Below are 25663 nucleotides of genomic sequence, written 5' to 3'. Positions count from 1 at the left end.
GTGGCTGGTCTGGAGCTGTGGGTTCTTGGGGGGGTCCCAGGAAGGGGAGAGTGGACTGCTTGCTGCTAAGGTGTGAACAGCTGCAGCTGGGAGGAGACGCCTGGACTGGAAAGGTGTGGAGAGGGGGCCGTGTGGATGGAGACTGGGGGCTGGGCTGAATAAAATCTGTTAAAGAACAGGTTCAGTTCATTTGCCCAGGCTTGGTCACCTGTGGCCTGGCGACCATTTCCAGCCTCACCATGGCCTGAGATGTGTTATTTGGTTCCTTTGGGTGCTGATCTAAGAGAAAAACAGTAGCTTCTTGCTAAAGCAGATCTCTTAGAATCTTGAGATCCCCCTCCTTTCAAATCCCAGCAGAGATTTGACATGTTCAGTTCTGTCTTATGCACACAGAGGCCAAACCTGACAACGTGCTTTAGATTGTAACATCGCTATCGAAATCATTAACATTAGCATTCACGTTCATCTGCTCGAGGCACTTTTGGGCATCAAACCAAAGACCTTCTAGTGTCCAGTCAAGCACATTTATGGTATATTTAAACCACCCATATAAGCCTTTTCAGTGCAAGGTTGTGTTTGCAGTTAGCCATATGGAAACGTCACCAGTGCACTGCAAAAGTGGCGCTGTGGCTTAGTTGGTCAAAGTGCCTGTCTCGTAAACAGGAGATCCTGGGTTCAGATCCCAGCAGTGCCTTCACCGGCTTTTTCGTGCACTTTCCCTAACTGTTTGTTAGCCGTGATTGGCTGCTTTGTTTTCTGAAATTAATATTGTACAAGTTCCTGTTTTGCAAGAGGTGGTCATGACTTCAAATTCCAACAGAACTCAGCTGTTAGTGAGGAAAGCTTTAATAAAGTCTGCAGAGTTTGTGAACTTTACTGCACCAATCACAAATGGGCATTGTCAGCATGTAGGACATAATCTTAAACCGTCTATAAACAAGACTTGTTCATGAGGACGCGTTTTCTCTTGCATTGTGGTAAATTCTGGGAATTTGATGGGGTTTGGTTTGTGCTTGAAGAGGCGCTGTGGCTTAGCTGGTGAAAGCACCTGTCTTGTAGACAGAAGATCTTGGATTCGAATCCCAACAGTACCTTGACGTGGTTTGTCAAGTTGTGACACAAGGAAGTTTGAGAAGGACAAGTTTGCTGTACCACTCATCAAATTGTTAAGCAATGTGTTTTACAACAGGGACATACCAAACCTACAACCATGACATATAAACTTAAAAGAAATATGAAGACCCTGAGAGGTAAGCACGACATTCATCTGCCCGAGGAAATTGTGAACATCAAACCCGGTGGCTGGTCTGGAGCTGTGGGTTCTTGGGGGGTCCCAGGGAGGGAAGAGTGGACTTCTTGCTGCTAAGGTGTGAACAGCTGCAGCTGGGAGGAGACGCCTGGACTGGAAAGGTGTGGAGAGGGGGCCGTGTGGATGGAGACTGGGGGCTGGGCTGAATAAAATCTGTTAAAGAACAGGTTCAGTTCATTTGCCCAGGCTTGGTCACCTGTGGCCTGGCGACCATTTCCAGCCTCACCATGGCCTGAGATGTGTTATTTGGTTCCTTTGGGTGCTGATCTAAGAGAAAAACAGTAGCTTCTTGCTAAAGCAGATCTCTTAGAATCTTGAGATCCCCCTCCTTTCAAATCCCAGCAGAGATTTGACATGTTCAGTTCTGTCTTATGCACACAGAGGCCAAACCTGACAACGTGCTTTAGATTGTAACATCGCTATCGAAATCATTAACATTAGCATTCACGTTCATCTGCTCGAGGCACTTTTGGGCATCAAACCAAAGACCTTCTAGTGTCCAGTCAAGCACATTTATGGTATATTTAAACCACCCATATAAGCCTTTTCGGTGCGAGGTTGTGTTTGCAGTTAGCCATATGGAAACGTCACCAGTTGCACGCAAAAGTGGCGCTGTGGCTTAGTTGGTCAAAGTGCCTGTCTCGTAAACAGGAGATCCTGGGTTCAAATCCCAGCAGTGCCTTCACTGGCTTTTTCGTGCACTTTCCCTAACTGTTTGTTAGCCGTCATTGGCTGCTTTGTTTTCTGAAATTAATATTGTACAAGTTCCTGTTTTGCAAGAGGCGGTCATGACTTCAAATTCCAACAGAACTCAGCTGTTAGTGAGGAAAGCTTTAATAAAGTCTGCAGAGCTTGTGCACTTTACTACACCAATCACAAATGGGCATTGTCAGCATGTAGGACATAATCTTAAACCGTCAATGAACAAGACTTGTTCATGAGGACGCGTTTTCTCTTGCATTGTGGTAAATTCTGGGAATTTGATGGGGTTTGGTTTTTGCTTGATGAGGCGCTGTGGCTTAGCTGGTGAAAGCACCTGTCTTCTAAACAGGAGTTCTTGGATTCGAATCCCACGAACAGTGCCTTTGTCAGCTTTTTCGTGCACTTTCCTTAATTGTTTGTTAGCCATCATTGGCTTAGATTGTAACATCGCTATTGAAATTATTAACATTAGTATTTACGCTCATCTGCTCGAGGCACTGGCAGGTCAACTGGATTCTAGAGATATACAGCTCCAGGCTGAGGATACCTGCAGAAAAGTACAGAGAGGAGGAAACATAACTACAGGAGAGAGAAGACACAACATTAATGACATGCAATGGTGGCATTTGCATTGATTTAGGAGAAAGCAGAGAGGAGCTCAGTTTTTCATTTGAGGTCACCCAGCAGACTAGCCTATATCAACATAACTAAGAGATGTTTCAGAGTCACCTGATCCATCTCTAACTATAAGCTTTATAAAAAAGGAAAGTTTTAAGTCTAGTCTCAAATGTAGAGAGGGTGTCTGCCTCCCGATCCTGAACTGGGAGCAGGTTTCACAGGAGAGGGGCTTGGTAGCTAAACGCTCTGCCTCCCATTCTACATTTGGAAACTCTAGTAAACAAGTAAACAACAAAAAAGTGCACTCTGAGAACGGAGAGTTATGCTTGGAAGATATGGAACTATAGGTTATTTGAGATAAGATGGAGCCTGATTATTAAGGGATTTATAAGTGAGGAGAAGAATTTTAAATTAAATTCTGGATTTTACACGGAGCCAATGGAGAGAAGCTAACGTAGGTGAAATATGATCTCACTTGCTAATTCCAGTCAGAACTCTGGCTGCAGCATTTTGGATTAACTGGAGGCTTTTTAATGAGTTATTGGGACATCCTATTAATAATGAATTACAATAGTCCAGTCTGGAAGTAACAAATGCATGGACTAGTTTTTCAGCATCATATTGGGACAGGATGCTCCTAATTTTAATGTTTCTCAGGTGAAAAAAGGCAGTTCTAGAGATATCTTTGATGTATGAAGTGAAGGAGATATTCTGATCAAAGATAACTCTGAGATTACTTACAGTATTACTAGTAGTAGGCCAATGCTAAGTCAAGTCAAGGGTGAGAACATGATTAGAAATAGTGTCTCTGAGATGTTTAGGCCCAAACAGTATAACCTCTGTCTTGTCTGGATTTAGGAGAAGGAAATTGGAGGACAGTCAGTGTTTCCTAATAAAATTGCCTAAGGGAGACATATATAAAGTGAAAAGAGTCGGTCCAAGCACAGATCCCTGTGGAACTCCATAGCTAACTTTGCTGTGCATGGAAGATTCATCGCTAACATGTACAAACTGAAATCTATCTGATAGATATGATTTAAACCACTCTAGTGCTTTTCCTTTGATCCCAATGACGTGTTCCAGTCTGTGTAATAAAATGTTGTGATCTATAGTGTTGAATGCAGCACTAAGATCTAACAAGACGAGTATAGAGAGTAGACCATTGTCTGATGCTAATAGAAGATAATTAGTGACCTTTACCAGTGCTGTTTCTGTGCTATGATGTACTCTAAATCCTGACTGGAAATCTTCATACAAGTTATTGCTGTGCAGGTGGTCGTACATTTTCTTAGAAACTACCTTTTCAAGAATTTTAGAGATAAGGGGCAGATTGGATACTGGTCTATGGCTATAATTTACTAAGACCCCTGAGTCCAGAGTAGGCTTTTTGTATAGGGGCTTGACTACAGCAACCTTAAAAGCCTGTGGTACGTAGCCTATTTGTAAAGATAAATTGAGCTAATCTAATATGGACGTGCTGATCAAAGGTAAGACATCATTGAGGTGTCTAGTCAGGATGGCATCTTAGAGACATGATGGTTTAGAGGAATTAATTACTGAAATTAGTTCAAAATGATCTACGGGGGGGAAGCAGTCTAAATATGAGCGTGGTCTTGCAGATGAATCTCGAATTGTTGTACAATCCATGCTGTATGCAGGGAGGATCTGATCAATTTTTTCTCTAATAGTTATGATTTTATTTGTAAAGAAATTCATAAAATCATTGCTGCTGAGAGTTGACGGAATACTGGGCTCAACAGAGCTATGACTCTTTGTCAGCCTGGCTACAGTGCTGAAAAACTATTATACTATCTAAATGGATATTAAAGTCACCCACTATAATGACTTTGCACCAAGAACTAAATCCTGTGTTTCTAAGAAACAAACACATGAAGAACAGTTTAAATGTGCAAGACTTGCCTGTCGATGCAACAAAAGGACTTTGTTTGTAGGTTTGGTATCTCCCTGTTGTAAAACACATTGCTTAACGGTTTGTTGTGGAGTACAGCAAATTAAACCTTTTCAAACTTGCCTGCGTCACAATTTGACAAGCCACATCAAGGCACTGTTGGGATGTGAACCCAAGATCTCCTGTTTACAAGAGAGGCACTTTCACCAGCTAAGCCACAGCGCCTCTTCAAGCAGAAATCAAACCCCATCAAATTCCCAGTATTTACCACAATGCAAACACTTGCAAAACAGGAACTTGTACAAAATGAATTGGAGAAAACAAAGCAGCCAATGACGGCTAACAAACTGTTAGGAAAAGTGCACGAAAAAGATGGCGAAGGCACTACTGGGATTTGAACCCAGCATCTCCTGTTTACTAGACAGGCACTTTGACCAACTAAGCCACAGCGCCACTTTTGCATGGGACTGGTAAAGTCTTCACATGGCTTACTGCAAACACAAGCTTGCACTGAAAAGTCTTATATGGGTGGTTTAAATATATCAGAAATGTGCTTGACTGGACACTAGAAGGTCTTTGGTTTGATGCCCAAAAGTGCCTCGAGCAGATGAACGTAATGGCTAATGTTAATGATTTCGATAGCGATGTTACATTATAAAGCACATTGTCAGGTTTGGCCTGTGTGTGCATAAGACAGAACTGAACATGTCAAATCTCTGCTGGGATTTGAAAAGAGGGGAATCTCAAGATTCTAAGAGATCTGCATTAGCAAGAAGCTACTGTTTTTCTCTTAGATCAGAATCCAAACAAGGCTTCACAAAGAGGTGCGGAAAGCACAAGGGAAGGCACTGCTGGGATTTGAACCCAGGATCTCCTGTTTACTAGACAGGCACTTTGACCAACTAAGCCACAGCGCCACCTAGGTGAGCTTCTGCTAAACTTTCTATCTGACCAACTGCAAACACAAATTTGCAGCGCAGGCACTCATATGGGTGATTTAATTGTGTCATAAATGTGCTTGACTGGACACTAGACAGCCATTGGTTTGACATCCAAAAGTGTGTGAAGCAGACCAACGTAGTGTTAAATGTTTATAGTCTGAATATTGATGGTATATTATATAGCACATTGTCAGGTTTGGTCTTTGTGTCTATAGAAAGGAACTGAGACGGCTCACTCAAGTAAGTACGTGGCGGCTACTCTTAACAATCTTTCTTTTATTTTTGTACTAATCAGCATATTGACAATATAGGATTGCAGTTGTGTTGTCTTTCAAAGGAGCTGACCACACTGAGGCACCACTGGGATTTCAAGCCAGGATCTTCTGTCTTTTTTCGAGACAGGCGCTTGACCATCTAAGACACAGCACCAAATTCCATGTAGCGCTACTGACCCTCAGTATGTGCTTAACTTCAAACACAAATTTGCCATGAAGAACATGTAGAAGAGCAGTTTAAATGTGTCATAGATGTGCCAGACTTGGCTGTCGATGCAAAACAAGGACTTGGGTTTGATGTTCACAAGGTCCTCGGGCAGATGGATGTGGTGCTTACCTCTCAGGATCTTCATATTCCTGTTAAGTTATACGACATGTTTGTAGGTTTGGTATGTCCCTGTTGTAAAACACATTGCTTAACGGTTTGTTGTGCAGTACAGCAAATTGAACCTTTTCAAACTTGCCTGCGTCACAATTTGACAAGCCACGTCAAGGCACTGTTGGGATTCGAACCCAAGATCTCCTGTTTACAAGACAGGCGCTTTCACCAGCTAAGCCACAGCGCCTCTTCAAGCACAAACCAAACCCCATCAAATTCCCAGTATTTACCACAATGCAAACACTTGCAAAACTGGAACTTGTACAAAATGAATTGGAGAAAACAAAGCAGCCAATGACGGCTGACAAACAGTTAGGGAAAGTGCACGAAAAAGCTGGTGAAGGCACTGCTGGGATTTGAACCCAGGATCTCCTGTTTACTAGACAGGCACTTTGACCAACTAAGCCACAGCGCCACTTTTGCATGGGACTGGTAAAGTCTTCACATGGCTTACTGCAAACACAACCTTGCACTGAAAAGTCTTATATGGGTGGTTTAAATATATCAGAAATGTGCTTGACTGGACACTAGAAGGTCTTTGGTTTGATGCCCAAAAGTGCCTCGAGCAGGTGAACGTAATGGCTAATGTTAATGATTTCGATAGCGATGTTACATTATAAAGCACATTGTCAGGTTTGGCCTGTGTGTGCATAAGACAGAACTGAATATGTCAAATCTCTGCTGGGATTTGAAAAGAGGGGAATCTCAAGATTCTAAGAGATCTGCATTAGCAAGAAGCTACTGTTTATCTCTTACATCAGAATCCAAACAAGGCTTCTCAAAGAGGTGCGGAAAGCACAAGGGAAGGCACTGCTGGGATTTGAACCCAGGATCTCCTGTTTACTAGACAGGCACTTTGACCAACTAAGCCACAGCGCCACCTAGGTGAGCTTTTGCTAAACTTTCTATCTGACCAACTGCAAGCACAAATTTGCAGCACAGGCACTCATATGGATGATTTAATTGTGTCATAAATGTGCTTGACTGGACCCTAGACAGCCATTGGTTTGACATCCAAAAGTGTGTGAAGCAGACCAACGTAGTGTTAAATGTTTATAGTCTGAATATTGATGGTATATTATATAGCACATTGTCAGGTTTGGTCTATGTGTCTATAGAAAGGAACTGAGACGGCTCACTCAAGTAAGTACGTGGCGGCTACTCTTAACAATCTTTCTTTTATTTTTGTACTAATCAGCATATTGACAATATAGGATTGCAGTTGTGTTGTCTTTCAAAGGAGCTGACCACACTTAGGCACCACTGGGATTTCAAGCCAGGATCTTCTGTTTTCGAGACAGGCGCTTGACCATCTAAGACACAGCACCAAATTCCATGTAGCGCCACTGACCCTCAGTATGTGCTTAACTTCAAACACAAATTTGCCATGAAGAACATGTAGAAGAGCAGTTTAAATGTGTCATAGATGTGCCAGACTTGCCTGTCGATGCAAAACAAGGACTTGGGTTTGATGTTCACAAAGTCCTCGGGCAGATGATGTGGTGCTTACCTCTCAGGATCTTCATATTCCTGTTAAGTTATACGTCATGTTTGTAGGTTTGGTATGTCCCTGTTGTAAAACACATTGCTTAACGGTTTGTTGTGCAGTACAGCAAATTAAACCTTTTCAAACTTGCCTGCGTCACAATTTGACAAGCCACGTCAAGACACTGTTGGGATTCGAACCCAAGATCTCCTGTTTACAAGACAGGCGCTTTCACCAGCTAAGCCACAGCGCCTCTTCAAGCACAAACCAAACCCCATCAAATTCCCAGTATTTACCACAATGCAAACACTTGCAAAACTGGAACTTGTACAAAATGAATTGGAGAAAACAAAGCAGCCAATGACGGCTGACAAACAGTTAGGGAAAGTGCACGAAAAAGCTGGTGAAGGCACTGCTGGGATTTGAACCCAGGATCTCCTGTTTACTAGACAGGCACTTTAACCAACTAAGCCACAGCGCCACTTTTGCATGGGACTGGTAAAGTCTTCACATGGCTTACTGCAAACACAACCTTGCACTGAAAAGTCTTATATGGGTGGTTTAAATATATCAGAAATGTGCTTGACTGGACACTAGAAGGTCTTTGGTTTGATGCCCAAAAGTGCCTCGAGCAGATGAACGTAATGGCTAATGTTAATGATTTCGATAGCGATGTTACATTATAAAGCACATTGTCAGGTTTGGCCTGTGTGTGCATAAGACAGAACTGAACATGTCAAATCTCTGCTGGAATTTGAAAAGAGGGGGATCTCAAGATTCTAAGAGATCTGCATTAGCAAGAAGCTACTGTTTTTCTCTTAGATCAGAATCCAAACAAGGCTTCACAAAGAGGTGCGGAAAGCACAAGGGAAGGCACTGCTGGGATTTGAACCCAGGATCTCCTGTTTACTAGACAGGCACTTTGACCAACTAAGCCACAGCGCCACCTAGGTGAGCTTATGCTAAACTTTCTATCTGACCAACCGCAAACACAAATTTGCAGCGCAGGCACTCATATGGGTGATTTAATTGTGTCATAAATGTGCTTGACTGGACACTAGACAGCCATTGGTTTGACATCCAAAAGTGTGTGAAGCAGACCAACGTAGTGTTAAATGTTTATAGTCTGAATATTGATGGTATATTATATAGCACATTGTCAGGTTTGGTCTTTGTGTCTATAGAAAGGAACTGAGACGGCTCACTCAAGTAAGTACGTGGCGGCTACTCTTAACAATCTTTCTTTTATTTTTGTACTAATCAGCATATTGACAATATAGGATTGCAGTTGTGTTGTCTTTCAAAGGAGTTGACGACACTTAGGCACCACTGGGATTTCAAGCCAGGATCTTCTGTTTTCGAGACAGGCGCTTGACCATCTAAGACACAGCACCAAATTCCATGTAGCGCCACTGACCCTCAGTATGTGCTTAACTTCAAACACAAATTTGCCATGAAGAACATGTAGAAGAGCAGTTTAAATGTGTCATAGATGTGCCAGACTTGCCTGTCGATGCAAAACAAGGACTTGGGTTTGATGTTCACAAGGTCCTCGGGCAGATGGATGTGGTGCTTACCTCTCAGGATCTTCATATTCCTGTTAAGTTATACGTCATGTTTGTAGGTTTGGTATGTCCCTGTTGTAAAACACATTGCTTAACGGTTTGTTGTGCAGTACAGCAAATTAAACCTTTTCAAACTTGCCTGCGTCACAATTTGACAAGCCACGTCAAGGCACTGTTGGGATTCGAACCCAAGATCTCCTGTTTACAAGACAGGCGCTTTCACCAGCTAAGCCACAGCGCCTCTTCAAGCACAAACCAAACCCCATCAAATTCCCAGTATTTACCACAATGCAAACACTTGCAAAACAGGAACTTGTACAAAATGAATTGGAGAAAACAAAGCAGCCAATGACGGCTAACAAACAGTTAGGGAAAGTGCACGAAAAAGCTGGTGAAGGCACTGCTGGGATTTGAACCCAGGATCTCCTGTTTACTAGACAGGCACTTTGACCAACTAAGCCACAGCGCCACCTTTGCATGGGGCTGCTAAAGTTTTCACATGGCTTACTGCAAACACAACCTTGCACTGAAAAGTCTTATATGGGTGGTTTAAATATATTATAAATGTGCTTGACTGGACACTAGACAGCCATTGGTTTGACATCCAAAAGTGTGTGAAGCAGACCAACGTAGTGTTAAATGTTTATAGTCTGAATATTGATGGTATATTATATAGCACATTGTCAGGTTTGGTCTTTGTGTCTATAGAAAGGAACTGAGACGGCTCACTCAAGTAAGTACGTGGCGGCTACTCTTAACAATCTTTCTTTTATTTTTGTACTAATCAGCATATTGACAATATAGGATTGCAGTTGTGTTGTCTTTCAAAGGAGCTGACGACACTTAGGCACCACTGGGATTTCAAGCCAGGATCTTCTGTCTTTTTTCGAGACAGGCGCTTGACCATCTAAGACACAGCACCAAATTCCATGTAGCGCTACTGACCCTCAGTATGTGCTTAACTTCAAACACAAATTTGCCATGAAGAACATGTCGAAGAGCAGTTTAAATGTGTCATAGATGTGCCAGACTTGGCTGTCGATGCAACACAAGGACTTGGGTTTGATGTTCACAAAGTCCTCGGGCAGATGGATGTGGTGCTTACCTCTCAGGATCTTCATATTCCTGTTAAGTTATACGTCATGTTTGTAGGTTTGGTATGTCCCTGTTGTAAAACACATTGCTTAACGGTTTGTTGTGCAGTACAGCAAATTAAACCTTTTCAAACTTGCCTGCGTCACAATTTGACAAGCCACGTCAAGGCACTGTTGGGATTCGAACCCAAGATCTCCTGTTTACAAGACAGGCGCTTTCACCAGCTAAGCCACAGCGCCTCTTCAAGCACAAACCAAACCCCATCAAATTCCCAGTATTTACCACAATGCAAACACTTGCAAAACAGGAACTTGTTCAAAATGAATTGGAGAAAACAAAGCAGCCAATGACGGCTAACAAACTGTTAGGGAAAGTGCACGAAAAAGGTGGTGAAGGCACTGCTGGGATTTGAACCCAGGATCTCCTGTTTACTAGACAGGCACTTTGACCAACTAAGCCACAGCGCCACCTTTGCATGGGGCTGCTAAAGTTTTCACATGGCTTACTGCAAACACAACCTTGCACTGAAAAGTCTTATATGGGTGGTTTAAATATATTATAAATGTGCTTGACTGGACACTAGACAGCCATTGGTTTGACATCCAAAAGTGTGTGAAGCAGACCAACGTAGTGTTAAATGTTTATAGTCTGAATATTGATGGTATATTATATAGCACATTGTCAGGTTTGGTCTTTGTGTCTATAGAAAGGAACTGAGACGGCTCACTCAAGTAAGTACGTGGCGGCTACTCTTAACAATCTTTCTTTTATTTTTGTACTAATCAGCATATTGACAATATAGGATTGCAGTTGTGTTGTCTTTCAATGGAGCTGACGACACTTAGGCACCACTGGGATTTCAAGCCAGGATCTTCTGTCTTTTTCGAGACAGGCGCTTGACCATCTAAGACACAGCACCAAATTCCATGTAGCGCTACTGACCCTCAGTATGTGCTTAACTTCAAACACAAATTTGCCATGAAGAACATGTCGAAGAGCAGTTTAAATGTGTCATAGATGTGCCAGACTTGGCTGTCGATGCAACACAAGGACTTGGGTTTGATGTTCACAAAGTCCTCGGGCAGATGGATGTGGTGCTTACCTCTCAGGATCTTCATATTCCTGTTAAGTTATACGTCATGTTTGTAGGTTTGGTATGTCCCTGTTGTAAAACACATTGCTTAACGGTTTGTTGTGCAGTACAGCAAATTAAACCTTTTCAAACTTGCCTGCGTCACAATTTGACAAGCCACGTCAAGGCACTGTTGGGATTCGAACCCAAGATCTCCTGTTTACAAGACAGGCGCTTTCACCAGCTAAGCCACAGCGCCTCTTCAAGCACAAACCAAACCCCATCAAATTCCCAGTATTTACCACAATGCAAACACTTGCAAAACAGGAACTTGTTCAAAATGAATTGGAGAAAACAAAGCAGCCAATGACGGCTAACAAACAGTTAGGGAAAGTGCACGAAAAAGCTGGTGAAGGCACTGCTGGGATTTGAACCCAGGATCTCCTGTTTACTAGACAGGCACTTTGACCAACTAAGCCACAGCGCCACTTTTGCATGGGACTGGTAAAGTCTTCACATGGCTTACTGCAAACACAACCTTGCACTGAAAAGTCTTATATGGGTGGTTTAAATATATCAGAAATGTGCTTGACTGGACACTAGAAGGTCTTTGGTTTGATGCCCAAAAGTGCCTCGAGCAGATGAACGTAATGGCTAATGTTAATGATTCCGATAGCGATGTTACATTATAAAGCACATTGTCAGGTTTGGCCTGTGTGTGCATAAGACAGAACTGAACATGTCAAATCTCTGCTGGGATTTGAAAAGAGGGGAATCTAAAGATTCTAAGAGATCTGCATTAGCAAGAAGCTACTGTTTTTCTCTTAGATCAGAATCCAAACAAGGCTTCACAAAGAGGTGCGGAAAGCACAAGGGAAGGCACTGCTGGGATTTGAACCCAGGATCTCCTGTTTACTAGACAGGCACTTTGACCAACTAAGCCACAGCGCCACCTAGGTGAGCTTTTGCTAAACTTTCTATCTGACCTAACTGCAAACACAACTTGCACTGAACAGGCACTCATATGGGTGATTTAATTGTGTCATAAATGTGCTTGACTGGACACTAGACAGCCATTGGTTTGACATCCAAAAGTGTGTGAAGCAGACCAACGTAGTGTTAAATGTTTATAGTCTGAATATTGATGGTATATTATATAGCACATTGTCAGGTTTGGTCTTTGTGTCTATAGAAAGGAACTGAGACGGCTCACTCAAGTAAGTACGTGGCGGCTACTCTTAACAATCTTTCTTTTATTTTTGTACTAATCAGCATATTGACAATATAGGATTGCAGTTGTGTTGTCTTTCAAAGGAGTTGACGACACTTAGGCACCACTGGGATTTCAAGCCAGGATCTTCTGTCTTTTTTCGAGACAGGCGCTTGACCATCTAAGACACAGCACCAAATTCCATGTAGCGCTACTGACCCTCAGTATGTGCTTAACTTCAAACACAAATTTGCCATGAAGAACATGTCGAAGAGCAGTTTAAATGTGTCATAGATGTGCCAGACTTGCCTGTCGATGCAACACAAGGACTTGGGTTTGATGTTCACAAGGTCCTCGGGCAGATGAATGTGGTGCTTACCTCTCAGGATCTTCATATTCCTGTTAAGTTATACGTCATGTTTGTAGGTTTGGTATGTCCCTGTTGTAAAACACATTGCTTAACGGTTTGTTGTGCAGTACAGCAAATTAAACCTTTTCAAACTTGCCTGCGTCACAATTTGACAAGCCACGTCAAGGCACTGTTGGGATTCGAACCCAAGATCTCCTGTTTACAAGACAGGCGCTTTCACCAGCTAAGCCACAGCGCCTCTTCAAGCACAAACCAAACCCCATCAAATTCCCAGTATTTACCACAATGCAAACACTTGCAAAACAGGAACTTGTACAAAATGAATTGGAGAAAACAAAGCAGCCAATGACGGCTAACAAACTGTTAGGGAAAGTGCACGAAAAAGGTGGTGAAGGCACTGCTGGGATTTGAACCCAGGATCTCCTGTTTACTAGACAGGCACTTTGACCAACTAAGCCACAGCGCCACTTTTGCATGGAACTGGTAAAGTTTTCACATGGCTTACTGCAAACACAACCTTGCACTGAAAAGTCTTATATGGGTGGTTTAAATATATCAGAAATGTGCTTGACTGGACACTAGAAGGTCTTTGGTTTGATGCCCAAAAGTGCCTCGAGCAGATGAACGTAATGGCTAATGTTAATGATTTCGATAGCGATGTTACATTATAAAGCACATTGTCAGGTTTGGCCTGTGTGTGCATAAGACAGAACTGAATATGTCAAATCTCTGCTGGGATTTGAAAAGAGGGGAATCTCAAGATTCTAAGAGATCTGCATTAGCAAGAAGCTACTGTTTTTCTCTTAGATCAGAATCCAAAGAGGTGCGGAAAGCACAAGAAAGAGCAGGGGAAGGCACTGCTGGGATTTGAACCCAGGATGTTCTGTTTATTACATAGGCACTTTCACCAGCTTAGCCACAGCGCCTCTTCAAGCCCAAACCCCATCAAATTCCCAGTATTTACCACAATTCTACCAATTTCAACTCTTTTGAAAGACAACACAACTGCAATCTTATGTTGTCAATACGTTGATTAGTACAAAAATAAAAAAAAAAAGATTGTTAAGAGCAGCCGCCACGTACTTACTTGAGTGAGCTGTCTCTGCTTGTAAAACACAAGACCTTCTGTTGTCTTGACAGCCACGTCAAGCTTGTGGTAGTCACAGTGAAATTGCCCGTATGCTAGCTCCTCAGTGTACAATTTGGTGTGCCCTGTGTGCCAATTTGCTAAAAAGAAAATAAAGAGTTAAACTATTAACAGGATTGTCTAGGAAACAAGAGATTTTGCGGTCTTGACATGCTGTCAAATCACTGGGATTTGGGTGCTGATCAAAGAGGAGCTGTAGCTTCATGCTAAAGCAGCTATCCTAAATAACTGCGATCCCCCAGCGCCACTTGTACATATATCTGCTGAGCTTTCCAAGTTGCTAACTGTAAACACAAACTTGCAATAAAAATACTCATATGCGTGGTTATGACGTACGCTAAATGTGCTTGAGTGGACTCTTGAAGGTGTTTGACTCCCAAAAGTGCCTCAAGCAGAGAATGTAGTGGTTTGGGAGGCAGACACCCTCTTCTTATTTAGGACTAGGCTTACAAACTTATTGTTAGCTCTCTATAGTCACCTCTTTGTTTTGCTGCTAAACAGTAGATAAGTTGTTGGGGGACCTCTTCTGATTCACTGATCACCTCTTCTCTACTCTCCCCTTCTGTCTTCCTCTCTATTTATTCAAATGCTACCATTGAATCTAACTTAACTTGGTCTTTTCTCTCTCCAATAACTGTGCTTCCTCTTCTCTGGCCTCCTTTTCTCTATACTCCTCTGCAGCTATCCTGGAGCTGTAAATCTCCAGAGTGCAGTTACTGGCCCTACCGACCTGACCACTGCTGCTCGTTGTCGTTGTTTTTAGTTGTCTGCTGTTCTTTTCTCTCTCCTCTTTTCACTTACCCCAACCGGTCGAGGCAGATGGCCCAAATGGAGGATCTCAGGTTTCTAAGATAGCTGGTTTAGCTATTGAATGTGTTAAACCACTGTTGGAAGGTTATCACTCTACGTCCTAATCACAACCACCCACAGAATAGTTCCTAAGTCTGGTGTTATTGGTATACAAACCTAATTCCAAAAAAGCAGTGAAAAATAATTAGAAAAAACTGCAGTTATTTGCACATCTTAACAACATTTTCATAGAACATAAGTAACATATCCAGTGTTGAAAATTTGATTTTTATTAAACTGATGGCAGCAACATGTCCGATAAAGTGGTCTCTTTTTCTCAGTTTTATTTTTTAATACGTTCTCTATGTTCTATTGTGAATTAAAGTGGTTTAGTGAGATTTACCATGAGATTTTACAGTGTCCCAACTTTTTTTTTTTTTGCAAATTTTGCCTGTAATTCAGTTCCGTTTTAAAACACTTATGAGATGGTATTATTTTATATATCTTCAGGTAACCACTATATGAAATTAAGTTTAAATTTCTGCAAACACATACTCAAATCAAATAACATAACATATCAGTGAATATCGGGTCCATCATCACCAGCTGGAACATTAATGTGATCAACACATTAATGCATTAATAAAAATAATCTGATTATTTCAATGGCAATTTCAAACTAAAGGTTTCACAAACTTGCAAGGGCCACTGTACATAGCTTCTGGGCATAGTTAGTATATTACTGTGCAAATAAAGGATAAAAGGAATAGGCTGCTACCTTATGCGCCTTTCTAGACTGACTTAAATGTGTGCGTATGTGTGTGTGTGTGGTGCATCCCAGTCTGATCTCCAGAGGGCGCATCCAGTTCCTGATATTGTGCATTTGATCATGTGAGGCAGAGCCGAGGATCCGAACAGGGAGTTTGCAGCAGGATGACACCGAGCGGGGAGTGTGCCTTGCTTCGCGGCTGCAGGCAGAGATGGCGTCCTGATGCCTGTGAATAAGCAGAAAACCGAGCAGAGGGAGGGAAAGGGATGAGGGCAGCGGATGATGAGAAGCTGCATCATTTCGAGCATCACATGGCTGAAGATGACTTTCTCTGAAGACGATGACTGCGCTTTGTGGAGACTTCCTGGATGGACGTTCGTTGTTTCGATTCTGCATGGGATTTGAAGCAGAGGAGTGATTTCCACGGAGGTGTGGCGGCTGGGGGGTGGGTGGGTGTTGTTGTCTACCTTAGCTGTTTCTCCCTCCGGCGGAGCTGTCTGCTCATCCGACGCAGGGAGGACAGGTCAAGGCTGACGGAGACGCGGGGCGATGGCCGCTGGCGGAGCAGGATGCGGAGACGCGGTGGAGCAGTACCGGGCAGACGTGGAGCGGCTGACGCGGGAGCTGGCGGAGGCCAACCGCGAGAAGATCCGGGCGGCGGAGTGCGGACTGGTGGTTCTGGAGGAGAACCAGACTCTGAAGCAGCAGTACGCCGACTTGGAGGCCGAGCAGGAGGCGCTGAGGCTGGAGCTGGAGCAGCTGCAGGAGGTGGGCTCAGCAGGGGTATGGCTCGTTACTTGAAAAGCAAAGCTATTATACAGTATAAGCTGGTTACTGTTACTGGATAAACAAATCCCAGTAGTCACTGCTATCACTTCAAAACAAGTTTCTGGAAATTGTGCTTAAATAGATGATGTAATTCCAGTCATAGGTTACATCTCCTGGACAGCTGATGTTAGACAGACCCAGCTCCCTTTGACTTCTTTGGAAATTCATCCTGCTTGGATGATAGCTGTCTGGATGATTTATTTATATTTATGTGTTTTTAATGCTTTCACTTTGACCTGTAGGCACAATCATTTCAATATGATGTGTGTGATGATTTATTTTACATATTATTATTATTATTATTATTATTATTATTATTATTATATCAGTGGATGAAGTAAGTAAAAGTATCATTACCACACTGTAAAAATACTCTGTTCCAAGTAAAAGTCATGCCTTGATGCAAAAGTATGAGCATCAAACAGTCATTATGCTGATTTAGGTTGTATTAGTCTATATATTATATTGGATTTTATTGATGTAACATTGTGTTAACATCACACATCAATATGCCAGTGCTGGTTTTAGCCAGTTTATACACTGACAAACGATGCGTCCATAATAATACACTATCATTTCTTATTCCATTATATCATTGTTTATGGAATTTCATCTGCAAAGCAGCTGAATCCTTCAGATACATAGTAGTGGAGTTAAAAAAAGTACATTAACGTCTGAATTATTGTGTATTAAAAGTAACTTTTATGCTAAAAAGTGTAATTTAAGTGCAACAAATTTTTACTTAAGTTGCACCACTTACACTTAGTTACTTATGGTGTGTTTAAAGGAAAGCGTATATACATAGCAATGAGGCACTGGCTGCTGTGCAGAGAGCCATGTGTTAAATCTAGTATTAGTCCTGTAGTTGTTAGGTCTGATAATTTAGTTTCATGGTCTTCCTACAAAAAGATACAGTTTATTCTTCAACACAGGATGACTTGTTGGTTTTGTTGGATGCAAAATATAGTGGCATAAGTAGTCACAGGCCTATAGTTCATTTTTGCTTGTGTGCAGTATGTTAGAGCAATTACAGTAACCATTATGGCATTTTGCAGTCATCTCCTTGTGGTACTACTACTACTTATCTGTAGAGTATTTCTAGCAAATGGAAGCCAATTCATAACACTGTACACTCTACTGTGGAGCTCTTTGGCAGTAGACGTGTTCATAACCAAACATCTACCATGTTACCATTAATATAAATAAGAAGATAAGTATAGATAGATAAGAATAAAGATATTTAATCTAAATATATAGTCCCATATCTTATGATGTAATTCAGCGTAGGATTGGGTTTCACCTCAGGTCTGAGGGGTTGATTTACATCCACTGAGTCTGATATTCAACTCCAGCTAATAAGCAGTGCTGGCCTGACTTGTGATCAACAAAAAATGTTATGCTTAATACGCATCAGAGAGTAATATTTTCTGGTATGTAATGTACGGAAACACTAATTGACCAGTTTGTTAGCTGTAACACAGACTAGAGCAGAACTCGGAGGCTTAATCTACAGCATAAATAACGGTTCATTTTGCTTTGTATATGATGTATCAACAAGGTAATTCATTTGAATTGTTATGTAAATAGACAAGTCAACTGTGGGCACATTAATATTGCGAGCTGTGGTCTGGCATGGGTTCAGCCAAAGTAAAGACACTACTACTACTACTAATTCATGCCAGCTGGAAATTTCCCAGTGCACTGTTGACTTTTGGGCCAGAAAGTGACATTTGAACACATAACAAACATCCCAGCCAATGACTAGGATGAGTAGTGAAACGTTTCGACCTGACAAGCAGGAAATCCAGTTACCATGACTCAACTACCAGATACTGAGCTGTACACTCATTTAATGTTGCTTTTCTAAAGCAGTTGTTTCAACATCTCTCATTTACATTTGAAATAAAGATACAATACAGTATGTACAAACTAAACTGAAGACGCTTTTTTGCCACAGTTGGACTTGGAACACTGCTGAATGTTAGGCCACTGAGTGCAAACCTAAAGGTATATAAATAGTATCGTCTATAAATGATTCACTGTAGCACTTGACAGAAACATTACTATTTCATGGACATGCAAGCAACTGAAACACCATTCACAAGTAATATACTGTCTATGACTCTAGTTGCCATCCACTTTGTGAAACGATTAGCAGTGGAATTTGTAGTGATGTAAGATGATTTTGCTTCTGTTCTGTTTGTCATTTGTGTCTCTTACAGGGAGCAGTGACTGTGGTTTAGTGAGAGGTTGTAGTAGAAAAGTTGTCTTGAGAAATGTGAACAAAAGGAGCGCCTTGGTAATCACATGGTTTCAGGGCATGCCATGTAACCGTGGTGTCTCCACTTTATGTCTGGCTGAGGAGCTCGCTGCATGTGATACCCCTGTCTCGTCTATCATGTTTCTTGTCTGCCTACAGTACTAGAAAAAATGCCCAAGATAGATAAAAAAAAACAAACAAACAGCAGTTACTCACTATAGTGGAGTTAATAAAGTCCAGTATTCTCTCATTTTGGCTGTGTGAGTTCAGCACCTCAATATGTACCTCCCATATACATCCAGTCCATTGTTAGCAAAAAAATTTGGATTAGTGCAACTTCACAACATGGAATTTGATATAGGCATTAAAAAGAAATTGCTAGCCAGTATGGATACAGTTACATTACCTCGACTTGTCATATTTTATGGCAAACTTTACCTTATTATGTATTATAAGGCAGATACTGGACTAACTTGAGGGTGACAAGCTCAGAGGCAGCATGGTAATCCATGAGCAGTTATGATGTACAGTACTCAAGTCAGCAACAAAGATGAGAACTGCTTTCAATAGCTGGAATAAACACTTGACAGTATACAACTGGAAAGAAATGTGGAGTTGATAGTTACGGGTTAGAAAATGGAAATATTCACAAAATAAAAGCGTTCCATTCTGCAGAATAGTTTGACCATTCAGAAGCAGTATTTACTCACACATTAATTAAAATACTGGTTTAACTTAGTGTTTTAAGGTTTAGTCTGGTCTAGATGGCTGACACCCTACACCCATTTCAAAAAATCCAGTAACAATAGCAGTTAACGATACATTAGCTTTACCTTACCTACTGAGGTACACTGTAAAGAGTGGCAAACCAAGCAATGTCAGGGATCTTCCCCCTTTTAAACCCTCTATAAATGCACTACACAGTGCACCGTGACTGTATGATAGTTAAATACCTGTACCTCTGTATACATGCAATGTTATAGGTGTAACTGTGCAATGAAGGGGGCGAAAGATAGGGTGGCCTCCATTGGCTTCTTTGCCTCAGGTCTCCCAGAATCTAGATTTTCAGTGTTATTATAGATAACTTGTGGGAAGCCATACCTCATTGATAAAATGTATATTGCCAATTAGAAAACAGCTGGAAACATATTTTCTTAAAAACCAGTAGAGAATGATATTTAGATGTCATGTGAATTAGCTAATTGGCTGACAGAGTTGTTCAATGTAGTAAATGCAGGCTTTACACAAGGAGGACGCCTCTGTTGGTGGGCTGTAAAGAGCTACACAGTTCACTGCTAATGAACTCAACAGGAGTCAGTGGAAGTGATTTGTACAGTGGGCCTCACCTCCAGTCTGTGTTGTTCGGAATCATTCTCATTGCCAGCTCAGGTGTACTACGCAGAGCAGGTGCAATCATAATGATGCAGTGTAAGATTCAGAAGATCAACACCAATACAGTATCTACAGCAGTTTGGGTTAAAGGTTCAGTCAATAATTGTCCCTATTGACACAAATCAGTTTGGTAATTGACTGAAAGTCCTGTTTTCCTGATCAACAGTTCCAGTTTCCCCTCTCTGACCAACACAAACAAGGTGCTAGTTCTTCGACTGGTGCTAGTGGTGGTTCAGAACTGGTTTAACTGGTAAATAGTGATAAGTCAACGTGAAGCATGGATGTGAATGTGTGATTAAGCATGTTTCTCTGAGGGCTCAATCATCACTATGGCTGTTCGATGCTGTGGTTTGTGTTGGATTCTACTTTGTAAGGTGTACGCATACACACAAACGCACACACAGGCACACGCATACATGTATAGAGAGAGGATGTGGTGAATTATTAATTGACATGATAATACCATGCTCCAAAGCAGATGGAAGAAGGCATTAAGCACGGGAGGACCTAGAATTTGTTGACGTCTCTGACATTCTAAGTGCGGTTAAAGGACTTGTTTTTTTTAAAAAGGATAATTAACATTTATTACAACTCTGACCTTATTTTTGTAGTTTTGACCTTTCCTTCTGTTACACTGTACTCACTGTATCAATGAGGTGTGGAAAGGCCCTTCTTGATCTTGGCTTCGGTTTAAAAATATTGATCACATTAAATTGTTTATATATGAATGAAACAATAACTGCCCGATATCTATGACTAACTTATTATTCCATATCTAAATTACATGTATATTATGCATATGTTTCATCAAATTAAATTATATTAACACGTTCATTGTTCTACACTCCTGCACCACTTGTAGTGTTCATAACAAGAAGCTACTTTTTGTCTTTCAACTGCATGTTTTCATAAAAAGGGATTTTACACACAACCTCACCTCTGATAACATTATATGCAATAATGACCTATAGTTTTACACAATTTTATGTAGTCTTGATTTGCGTGTGTACAGTGGTCGTGTAGATTTTAAAAGGTTGTAAATCAAGTTAAAGTACATTTTTACACATTCTATGGACTACTAATTATATTAAACATTCAATATGGGATTCATAGAGTTCTTACTTTTCTATTTAGTTCTCTCTTAGTTGTATGAAATGGGACAATAGGAAAGAGGAGGGGAGTGGAGTTAAAACGACAATAGAGGAGTAATATAAAAATATAAAATGTTATTATCCCACCTTCTCTATTCATCCCCCTCCCCCTCTTTTAAACTCTTTGTTCTTCCTCTGCTCCCTTGCTCTTTTAACCTATGATTCCTGAATTTTACACAGTGCAAAGTGAGGAAAGGAGAGAGGGGGGTGATGGTCTTAGAGAGGATGACATGGATAGAGCAGAGTGGCTACCATTTCTCTAGTCCTGCATTCTCTGCAAGGATTACACTTCTTTTACTGGATGTGAGAGGAGCAGACCAGTACACACACATATCACTTTCTCCCTCTCTAGCTCTCACACACACTCAGCTTGACTCTTATGACTTGAGAACAAAGAGGTGCAGAGTGAACTAAAAGGAGCAGGAATAAATATATGTAAGGCTTCTTTTTACATCTTTTCCACCACAACATGACATGGTTTACAAGTTTACCAATTATGAACAGTCACTATCGCTAGCACCTAGTCTACATTGGTCTAATGTGTGTTGTGATATCTGGCCACCCATGCTTTGTTTTGCTCGGTTGTCACATGAAGCATTGTAGTTGCAGAAAGTGGCATACAGTATTTTAATAGACTACCAGTGTTTATTTTTGCTATGCTCTGCCAGTTGTCAGTATGTTTTCTACACCAGCATTAATGCTAAGTGTGTGCATCTTACTACATCTCAGGTCTTACAACCTGATGATTTTAAATGGGTCGTCGGGGGTCAACGTTAGAGAAATTGTGCAGTATCCAAAAACAAACACTATTCATTACATTAATGGCTTCAACTAGTTGTTTTCAGTATCCGTCAACCCTCTCCAACTGTAAGTTTTGGCGAATGAGGTTTTTCTCTAGATGATCAACATCCACATGCAAATGTTTGGCATGTAACACTGTAGAAGTATATTATAGTATAGCCACTAAGTCACTAAGTGTCACATAGGTGCCATAGGTTTTTCCATTAGTATCAGATGTAATGTTAAAGAACTGAAAGAAACAAAAATTCCACCTCGTCTAAATTTGTACATAGCAAAATCAACCATAAAACTAATAGGTGTGGAGGGATGTTATCACTAAGCGGAGATAGGGGTGGGACTTGAATGTAAGATATCCTTGTAGGAAAACTGTGAATATCTGTGCAAATATCGTGTCGGCAAGAAAGAGAAGTTGATAGGTCATTAAAGCTTTCTGACTGAGTGGCAAGACAAAGGAAGTAAACTACTCACAAATGGTGAAGTGTGGTAGAGGAACCTTTGTTGGCTCTAGACCAGGACAGCTTGCATCATGTAAGCTAGCATCTTGCATACGGGATGCAAGATGCTAGCAGGCAGGGCATTCATGGAACGCCATAACCAAGTGGCCGGCATAGTGTACAGGAACATCTGTGCCGAGTACAGACTGGAAGTCCCAAAGTCAAAATGGGACACACCTCCAAAGGTGGTCGAAAATGACAGAGCTAAGATTCTGTGGGACTTCCAGATACAGACTGACAAACTGGTAATGGCCAACCAACCCGACATAGTAGTGGTGGACAAAAAGGAGAACAAGGCTGTAGTGATAGATGTAGCAATCCCAAGTGATAGCAACATCAGGAAGAAGGAGCACGAGAAGATCGAGAAGTAGCAAGGGCTGAAAGAAGAGATGGAAAAAGATGTGGAAGGTGAAGGCACAAGTGGTACCGGTGGTAACAGGAACACTGGGGGCTGTAACTCCCAAACTGGGAGAGTGGCTCCAGCAAATCCCAGGAACAACATCTGAGATCTCTGTCCAGAAGAGTGCAGTCCTAGGAACAGCTAAGATACTACGCAGGATCCTCAAGCTCCCAGGCCTCTGGTAGAGGATATTTACCATGGTTGCCATCAACCAAGTGTAACTGTAAAGGGGTTGCAGCAAAGATTTAGGTTATACCCTTGTAGCCCCTATAAGAACTGTGAATGGTCAGTTTGTGTACCTTGTATCTTCTAGTGGTGTCATGAGTGCAGACAGCATTAATGAGACTGGGCCCTGTTTACCCCTGACATTAAGATGAGTCTTCGCCGATCAGAGACACGTAACCATTTACACCTGACATGAGTCTCCAAGGGGTCAAGTAGAGCACTTGTGTCCAGATTTTATTACTGCTATGTCCTTTCTGCTGTAAAGTCAAAAGCTAGGCAGACAGTGATTACGTCAGGCTGTTACAATTAACACTGAGGCCGCATATAGGTCAAGAATGTGCACATTGCCTCAGTCCAAGTTGGATGATACAGGTTCTTTTTGCCAACTCTGACCTCATCCTGTCCCAAACTGAAAGAGATAAGGACAAAAGTAAAGCAGACAGAGAAGAGGAGACAGAAACAGAGGCAGAGCGACAGAACAGTGTCCCACTACCTGAGAGTGACTGTGTCTTCATTTTGCTGCTCAGTCAGCATACTAATGTACCTAGACTAAAAAACCTTTGCATGAAACAGTCCCCGGCTGTGTGGCGCTGTGGGAACTGTGACAAGATCAGAGTTTGTTTTTTGGTGCAGCAACTGGCAAGCTGGGAACATGTCTTTTAAAACAGAATTATCTCTCCTTTGGTAGATTTTACACAGCTTTGCTGTGACAAAACCACCTAGAGACTGATCTACGTATATCAAACATATAGTATATCATGCTGAAATTGATAAACCTTCATACACACCATACTTTACAGATTTCTTCATCCAGGACACTGAGTCTATGGAGAAATGTTTTACTTGTTTGATTCATATTATGTGTAATTGGTCAAATACTAACTAACTTAGTTGGTAGTCTTGCATCAGCCTAATTTTCCTATTCATTTATTGCTCTTGTGCTATTTCCTTGTTTTTTCCCCAGTGTTGACAGATTAGCACGCAAGACACATGGCACACAAAAAATATGTTACATTTCATAACATTACTAATTTGTGCCCACATTTCTACTCAAGCTGTGTGAGTTTCCGGCGAAGGACAGATAGAAGGACACGCAGAGGGAGCTGGAAATTGTGAGAAGGCAAATTAGTAAAACTGAGACATTCATTCAGCCGTTTTACTTTGATGTTAAGGGTCATTGTCCTGCTGCATTACCCAATGTCTCCTGAGCTTCAGCTTGCATACAGCCTGTGTGTTTATCAAGGTATTCAACATAATTTATCACAAAATCCAACAGAATACCTTGATAAATGTACAAGCTGTCTGCAAACTATTTCCCACTACATGATGCAAGCTGTCCTGGTCTAGAGTCAACAAAGGTTCCTCTACCACACTTCACCATTTGTGAGTAGTTTACTTCCTTTGTCTTGCCACTCAGTCAGAAAGCTTTAATGACCTATCAACTTCTCTTTCTTGCAGACACGATATTTGCACAGATATTCACAGTTTTCCTACAAGGATATCTTACATTCAAGTCCCACCCCTATCTCCGCTTAGTGATAACATCCCTCCACACCTATTAGTTTTATGGTTGATTTTGCTATGTACAAATTTAGACGAGGTGGAAATTTTGTTTCTTTCAGTTCTTTAACATTACATCTGATACTAATGGAAAAACCTATGGCACCTATGTGACACTTAGTGACTTAGTGGCTATACTATAATATACTTCTACAGATGTTCCTGTACACTATGCCGGCCACTTGGTTATGGCGTTCCATGAATGCCCTGCCTGCTAGCATCATGCATCCCGTATGTGCTGGATTGTTTCAGGGGCATCTTTGCACAGCCTGCACCTAGGGTCCTGCCTAGTATGGTAGATCCCAGCCTCTATCGATCATCTTGTACTCAGAGCCTACTCCTGTGCTGCAAGGATTAGTGCCTCTGTGCTGTCTTTCAGTCCAGCCTCGTCCAGCCACTGCTAGGATTTGTCGACATCAGCAACTTCTTCTATCTGCTGGTGGTACATACTGTGCAGGGGTTTGTCCTTCCATGAGGGTTCCTCCTCTTCCTTCCTTTGCTCCTCTGGAGCCTACTGTCTGAGGTATTCGCTAAGCACGCCATCCGTTGTATTCATTGAGCTTAGTTGTTCCATCCTGGATAGTGGCTTTAACGCTCACTAATCCCTGGCTGCCTTCCTTCTGCTTAGCATACAGTCTCAGGGTGCTGGATTTGGGTTGAAACCCTCTGTGCATTGCAAGGAGCTTCCTTGTCTTGATGTCAGTGGCTTCCATCTCCTCCTTTGCCCAGCTTATTATGCCAGTGGAATACTTGATGACCGGGAGGGCGTAGGTGTTAATCGCCCGGACTTTATTCCTCCCATTCAGCTGACTTCTCAGGACTTGCCTTACCCTGATGTTGGCCTCTAGGGTTGTTTTCCAAGCATTACATGATCCATGTGTGAGGCATTGAGTCATAGGCTTTCTTGTAGTCAATC

The 25663-nt window shown here is 41.7% G+C and overlaps 1 protein-coding gene and 19 non-coding genes across 20 annotated transcripts in view; 3 read left to right on the top strand and 17 right to left on the bottom strand.

Annotated features, from left to right (window-relative positions):
* Positions 1-620: 620 nt before the first annotated feature.
* trnat-cgu lies at positions 621-694 on the top strand. The gene has a single exon. It is a non-coding gene; the product is annotated as a tRNA-Thr (tRNA).
* A 1223-nt stretch (positions 695-1917) lies between these two features.
* On the top strand, positions 1918-1991 carry trnat-cgu. Its single transcript has one exon. It is a non-coding gene; the product is annotated as a tRNA-Thr (tRNA).
* Positions 1992-4917: 2926 nt separating this feature from the next.
* Positions 4918-4991, bottom strand: trnat-agu. The gene has a single exon. It is a non-coding gene; the product is annotated as a tRNA-Thr (tRNA).
* Positions 4992-5381: 390 nt separating this feature from the next.
* On the bottom strand, positions 5382-5455 carry trnat-agu. The gene has a single exon. It is a non-coding gene; the product is annotated as a tRNA-Thr (tRNA).
* A 791-nt stretch (positions 5456-6246) lies between these two features.
* trnat-ugu lies at positions 6247-6320 on the bottom strand. Its single transcript has one exon. It is a non-coding gene; the product is annotated as a tRNA-Thr (tRNA).
* A 154-nt stretch (positions 6321-6474) lies between these two features.
* On the bottom strand, positions 6475-6548 carry trnat-agu. Its single transcript has one exon. It is a non-coding gene; the product is annotated as a tRNA-Thr (tRNA).
* A 390-nt stretch (positions 6549-6938) lies between these two features.
* Positions 6939-7012, bottom strand: trnat-agu. The gene has a single exon. It is a non-coding gene; the product is annotated as a tRNA-Thr (tRNA).
* Positions 7013-7798: 786 nt separating this feature from the next.
* trnat-ugu lies at positions 7799-7872 on the bottom strand. Its single transcript has one exon. It is a non-coding gene; the product is annotated as a tRNA-Thr (tRNA).
* A 154-nt stretch (positions 7873-8026) lies between these two features.
* trnat-agu lies at positions 8027-8100 on the bottom strand. The gene has a single exon. It is a non-coding gene; the product is annotated as a tRNA-Thr (tRNA).
* A 390-nt stretch (positions 8101-8490) lies between these two features.
* On the bottom strand, positions 8491-8564 carry trnat-agu. Its single transcript has one exon. It is a non-coding gene; the product is annotated as a tRNA-Thr (tRNA).
* Positions 8565-9351: 787 nt separating this feature from the next.
* On the bottom strand, positions 9352-9425 carry trnat-ugu. The gene has a single exon. It is a non-coding gene; the product is annotated as a tRNA-Thr (tRNA).
* A 154-nt stretch (positions 9426-9579) lies between these two features.
* On the bottom strand, positions 9580-9653 carry trnat-agu. The gene has a single exon. It is a non-coding gene; the product is annotated as a tRNA-Thr (tRNA).
* Positions 9654-10444: 791 nt separating this feature from the next.
* Positions 10445-10518, bottom strand: trnat-ugu. Its single transcript has one exon. It is a non-coding gene; the product is annotated as a tRNA-Thr (tRNA).
* A 154-nt stretch (positions 10519-10672) lies between these two features.
* trnat-agu lies at positions 10673-10746 on the bottom strand. Its single transcript has one exon. It is a non-coding gene; the product is annotated as a tRNA-Thr (tRNA).
* A 790-nt stretch (positions 10747-11536) lies between these two features.
* On the bottom strand, positions 11537-11610 carry trnat-ugu. Its single transcript has one exon. It is a non-coding gene; the product is annotated as a tRNA-Thr (tRNA).
* Positions 11611-11764: 154 nt separating this feature from the next.
* trnat-agu lies at positions 11765-11838 on the bottom strand. Its single transcript has one exon. It is a non-coding gene; the product is annotated as a tRNA-Thr (tRNA).
* Positions 11839-12228: 390 nt separating this feature from the next.
* trnat-agu lies at positions 12229-12302 on the bottom strand. Its single transcript has one exon. It is a non-coding gene; the product is annotated as a tRNA-Thr (tRNA).
* A 793-nt stretch (positions 12303-13095) lies between these two features.
* On the bottom strand, positions 13096-13169 carry trnat-ugu. Its single transcript has one exon. It is a non-coding gene; the product is annotated as a tRNA-Thr (tRNA).
* A 154-nt stretch (positions 13170-13323) lies between these two features.
* On the bottom strand, positions 13324-13397 carry trnat-agu. The gene has a single exon. It is a non-coding gene; the product is annotated as a tRNA-Thr (tRNA).
* Positions 13398-16109: 2712 nt separating this feature from the next.
* Positions 16110-25663, top strand: part of LOC113164892 (protein bicaudal D homolog 1-like) — a 28408-nt gene continuing 18854 nt past the window's right edge. The window contains exon 1 of the mRNA XM_026364426.1: positions 16110-16419. Within this exon, the coding sequence (XP_026220211.1) occupies positions 16186-16419 (234 nt within the window). The 5' untranslated portion in view covers positions 16110-16185. The remainder of the gene's footprint in view (positions 16420-25663) is intronic.

The sequence above is a fragment of the Anabas testudineus genome, chromosome 23 (genome assembly GCF_900324465.2).
Source record: "Anabas testudineus chromosome 23, fAnaTes1.2, whole genome shotgun sequence".
NCBI classification, from domain to species: Eukaryota; Metazoa; Chordata; class Actinopteri; order Anabantiformes; family Anabantidae; genus Anabas; species Anabas testudineus.
Note: the sequence above shows the minus strand (reverse complement) of the source record. Positions and strands in the feature narration are given on the sequence as shown.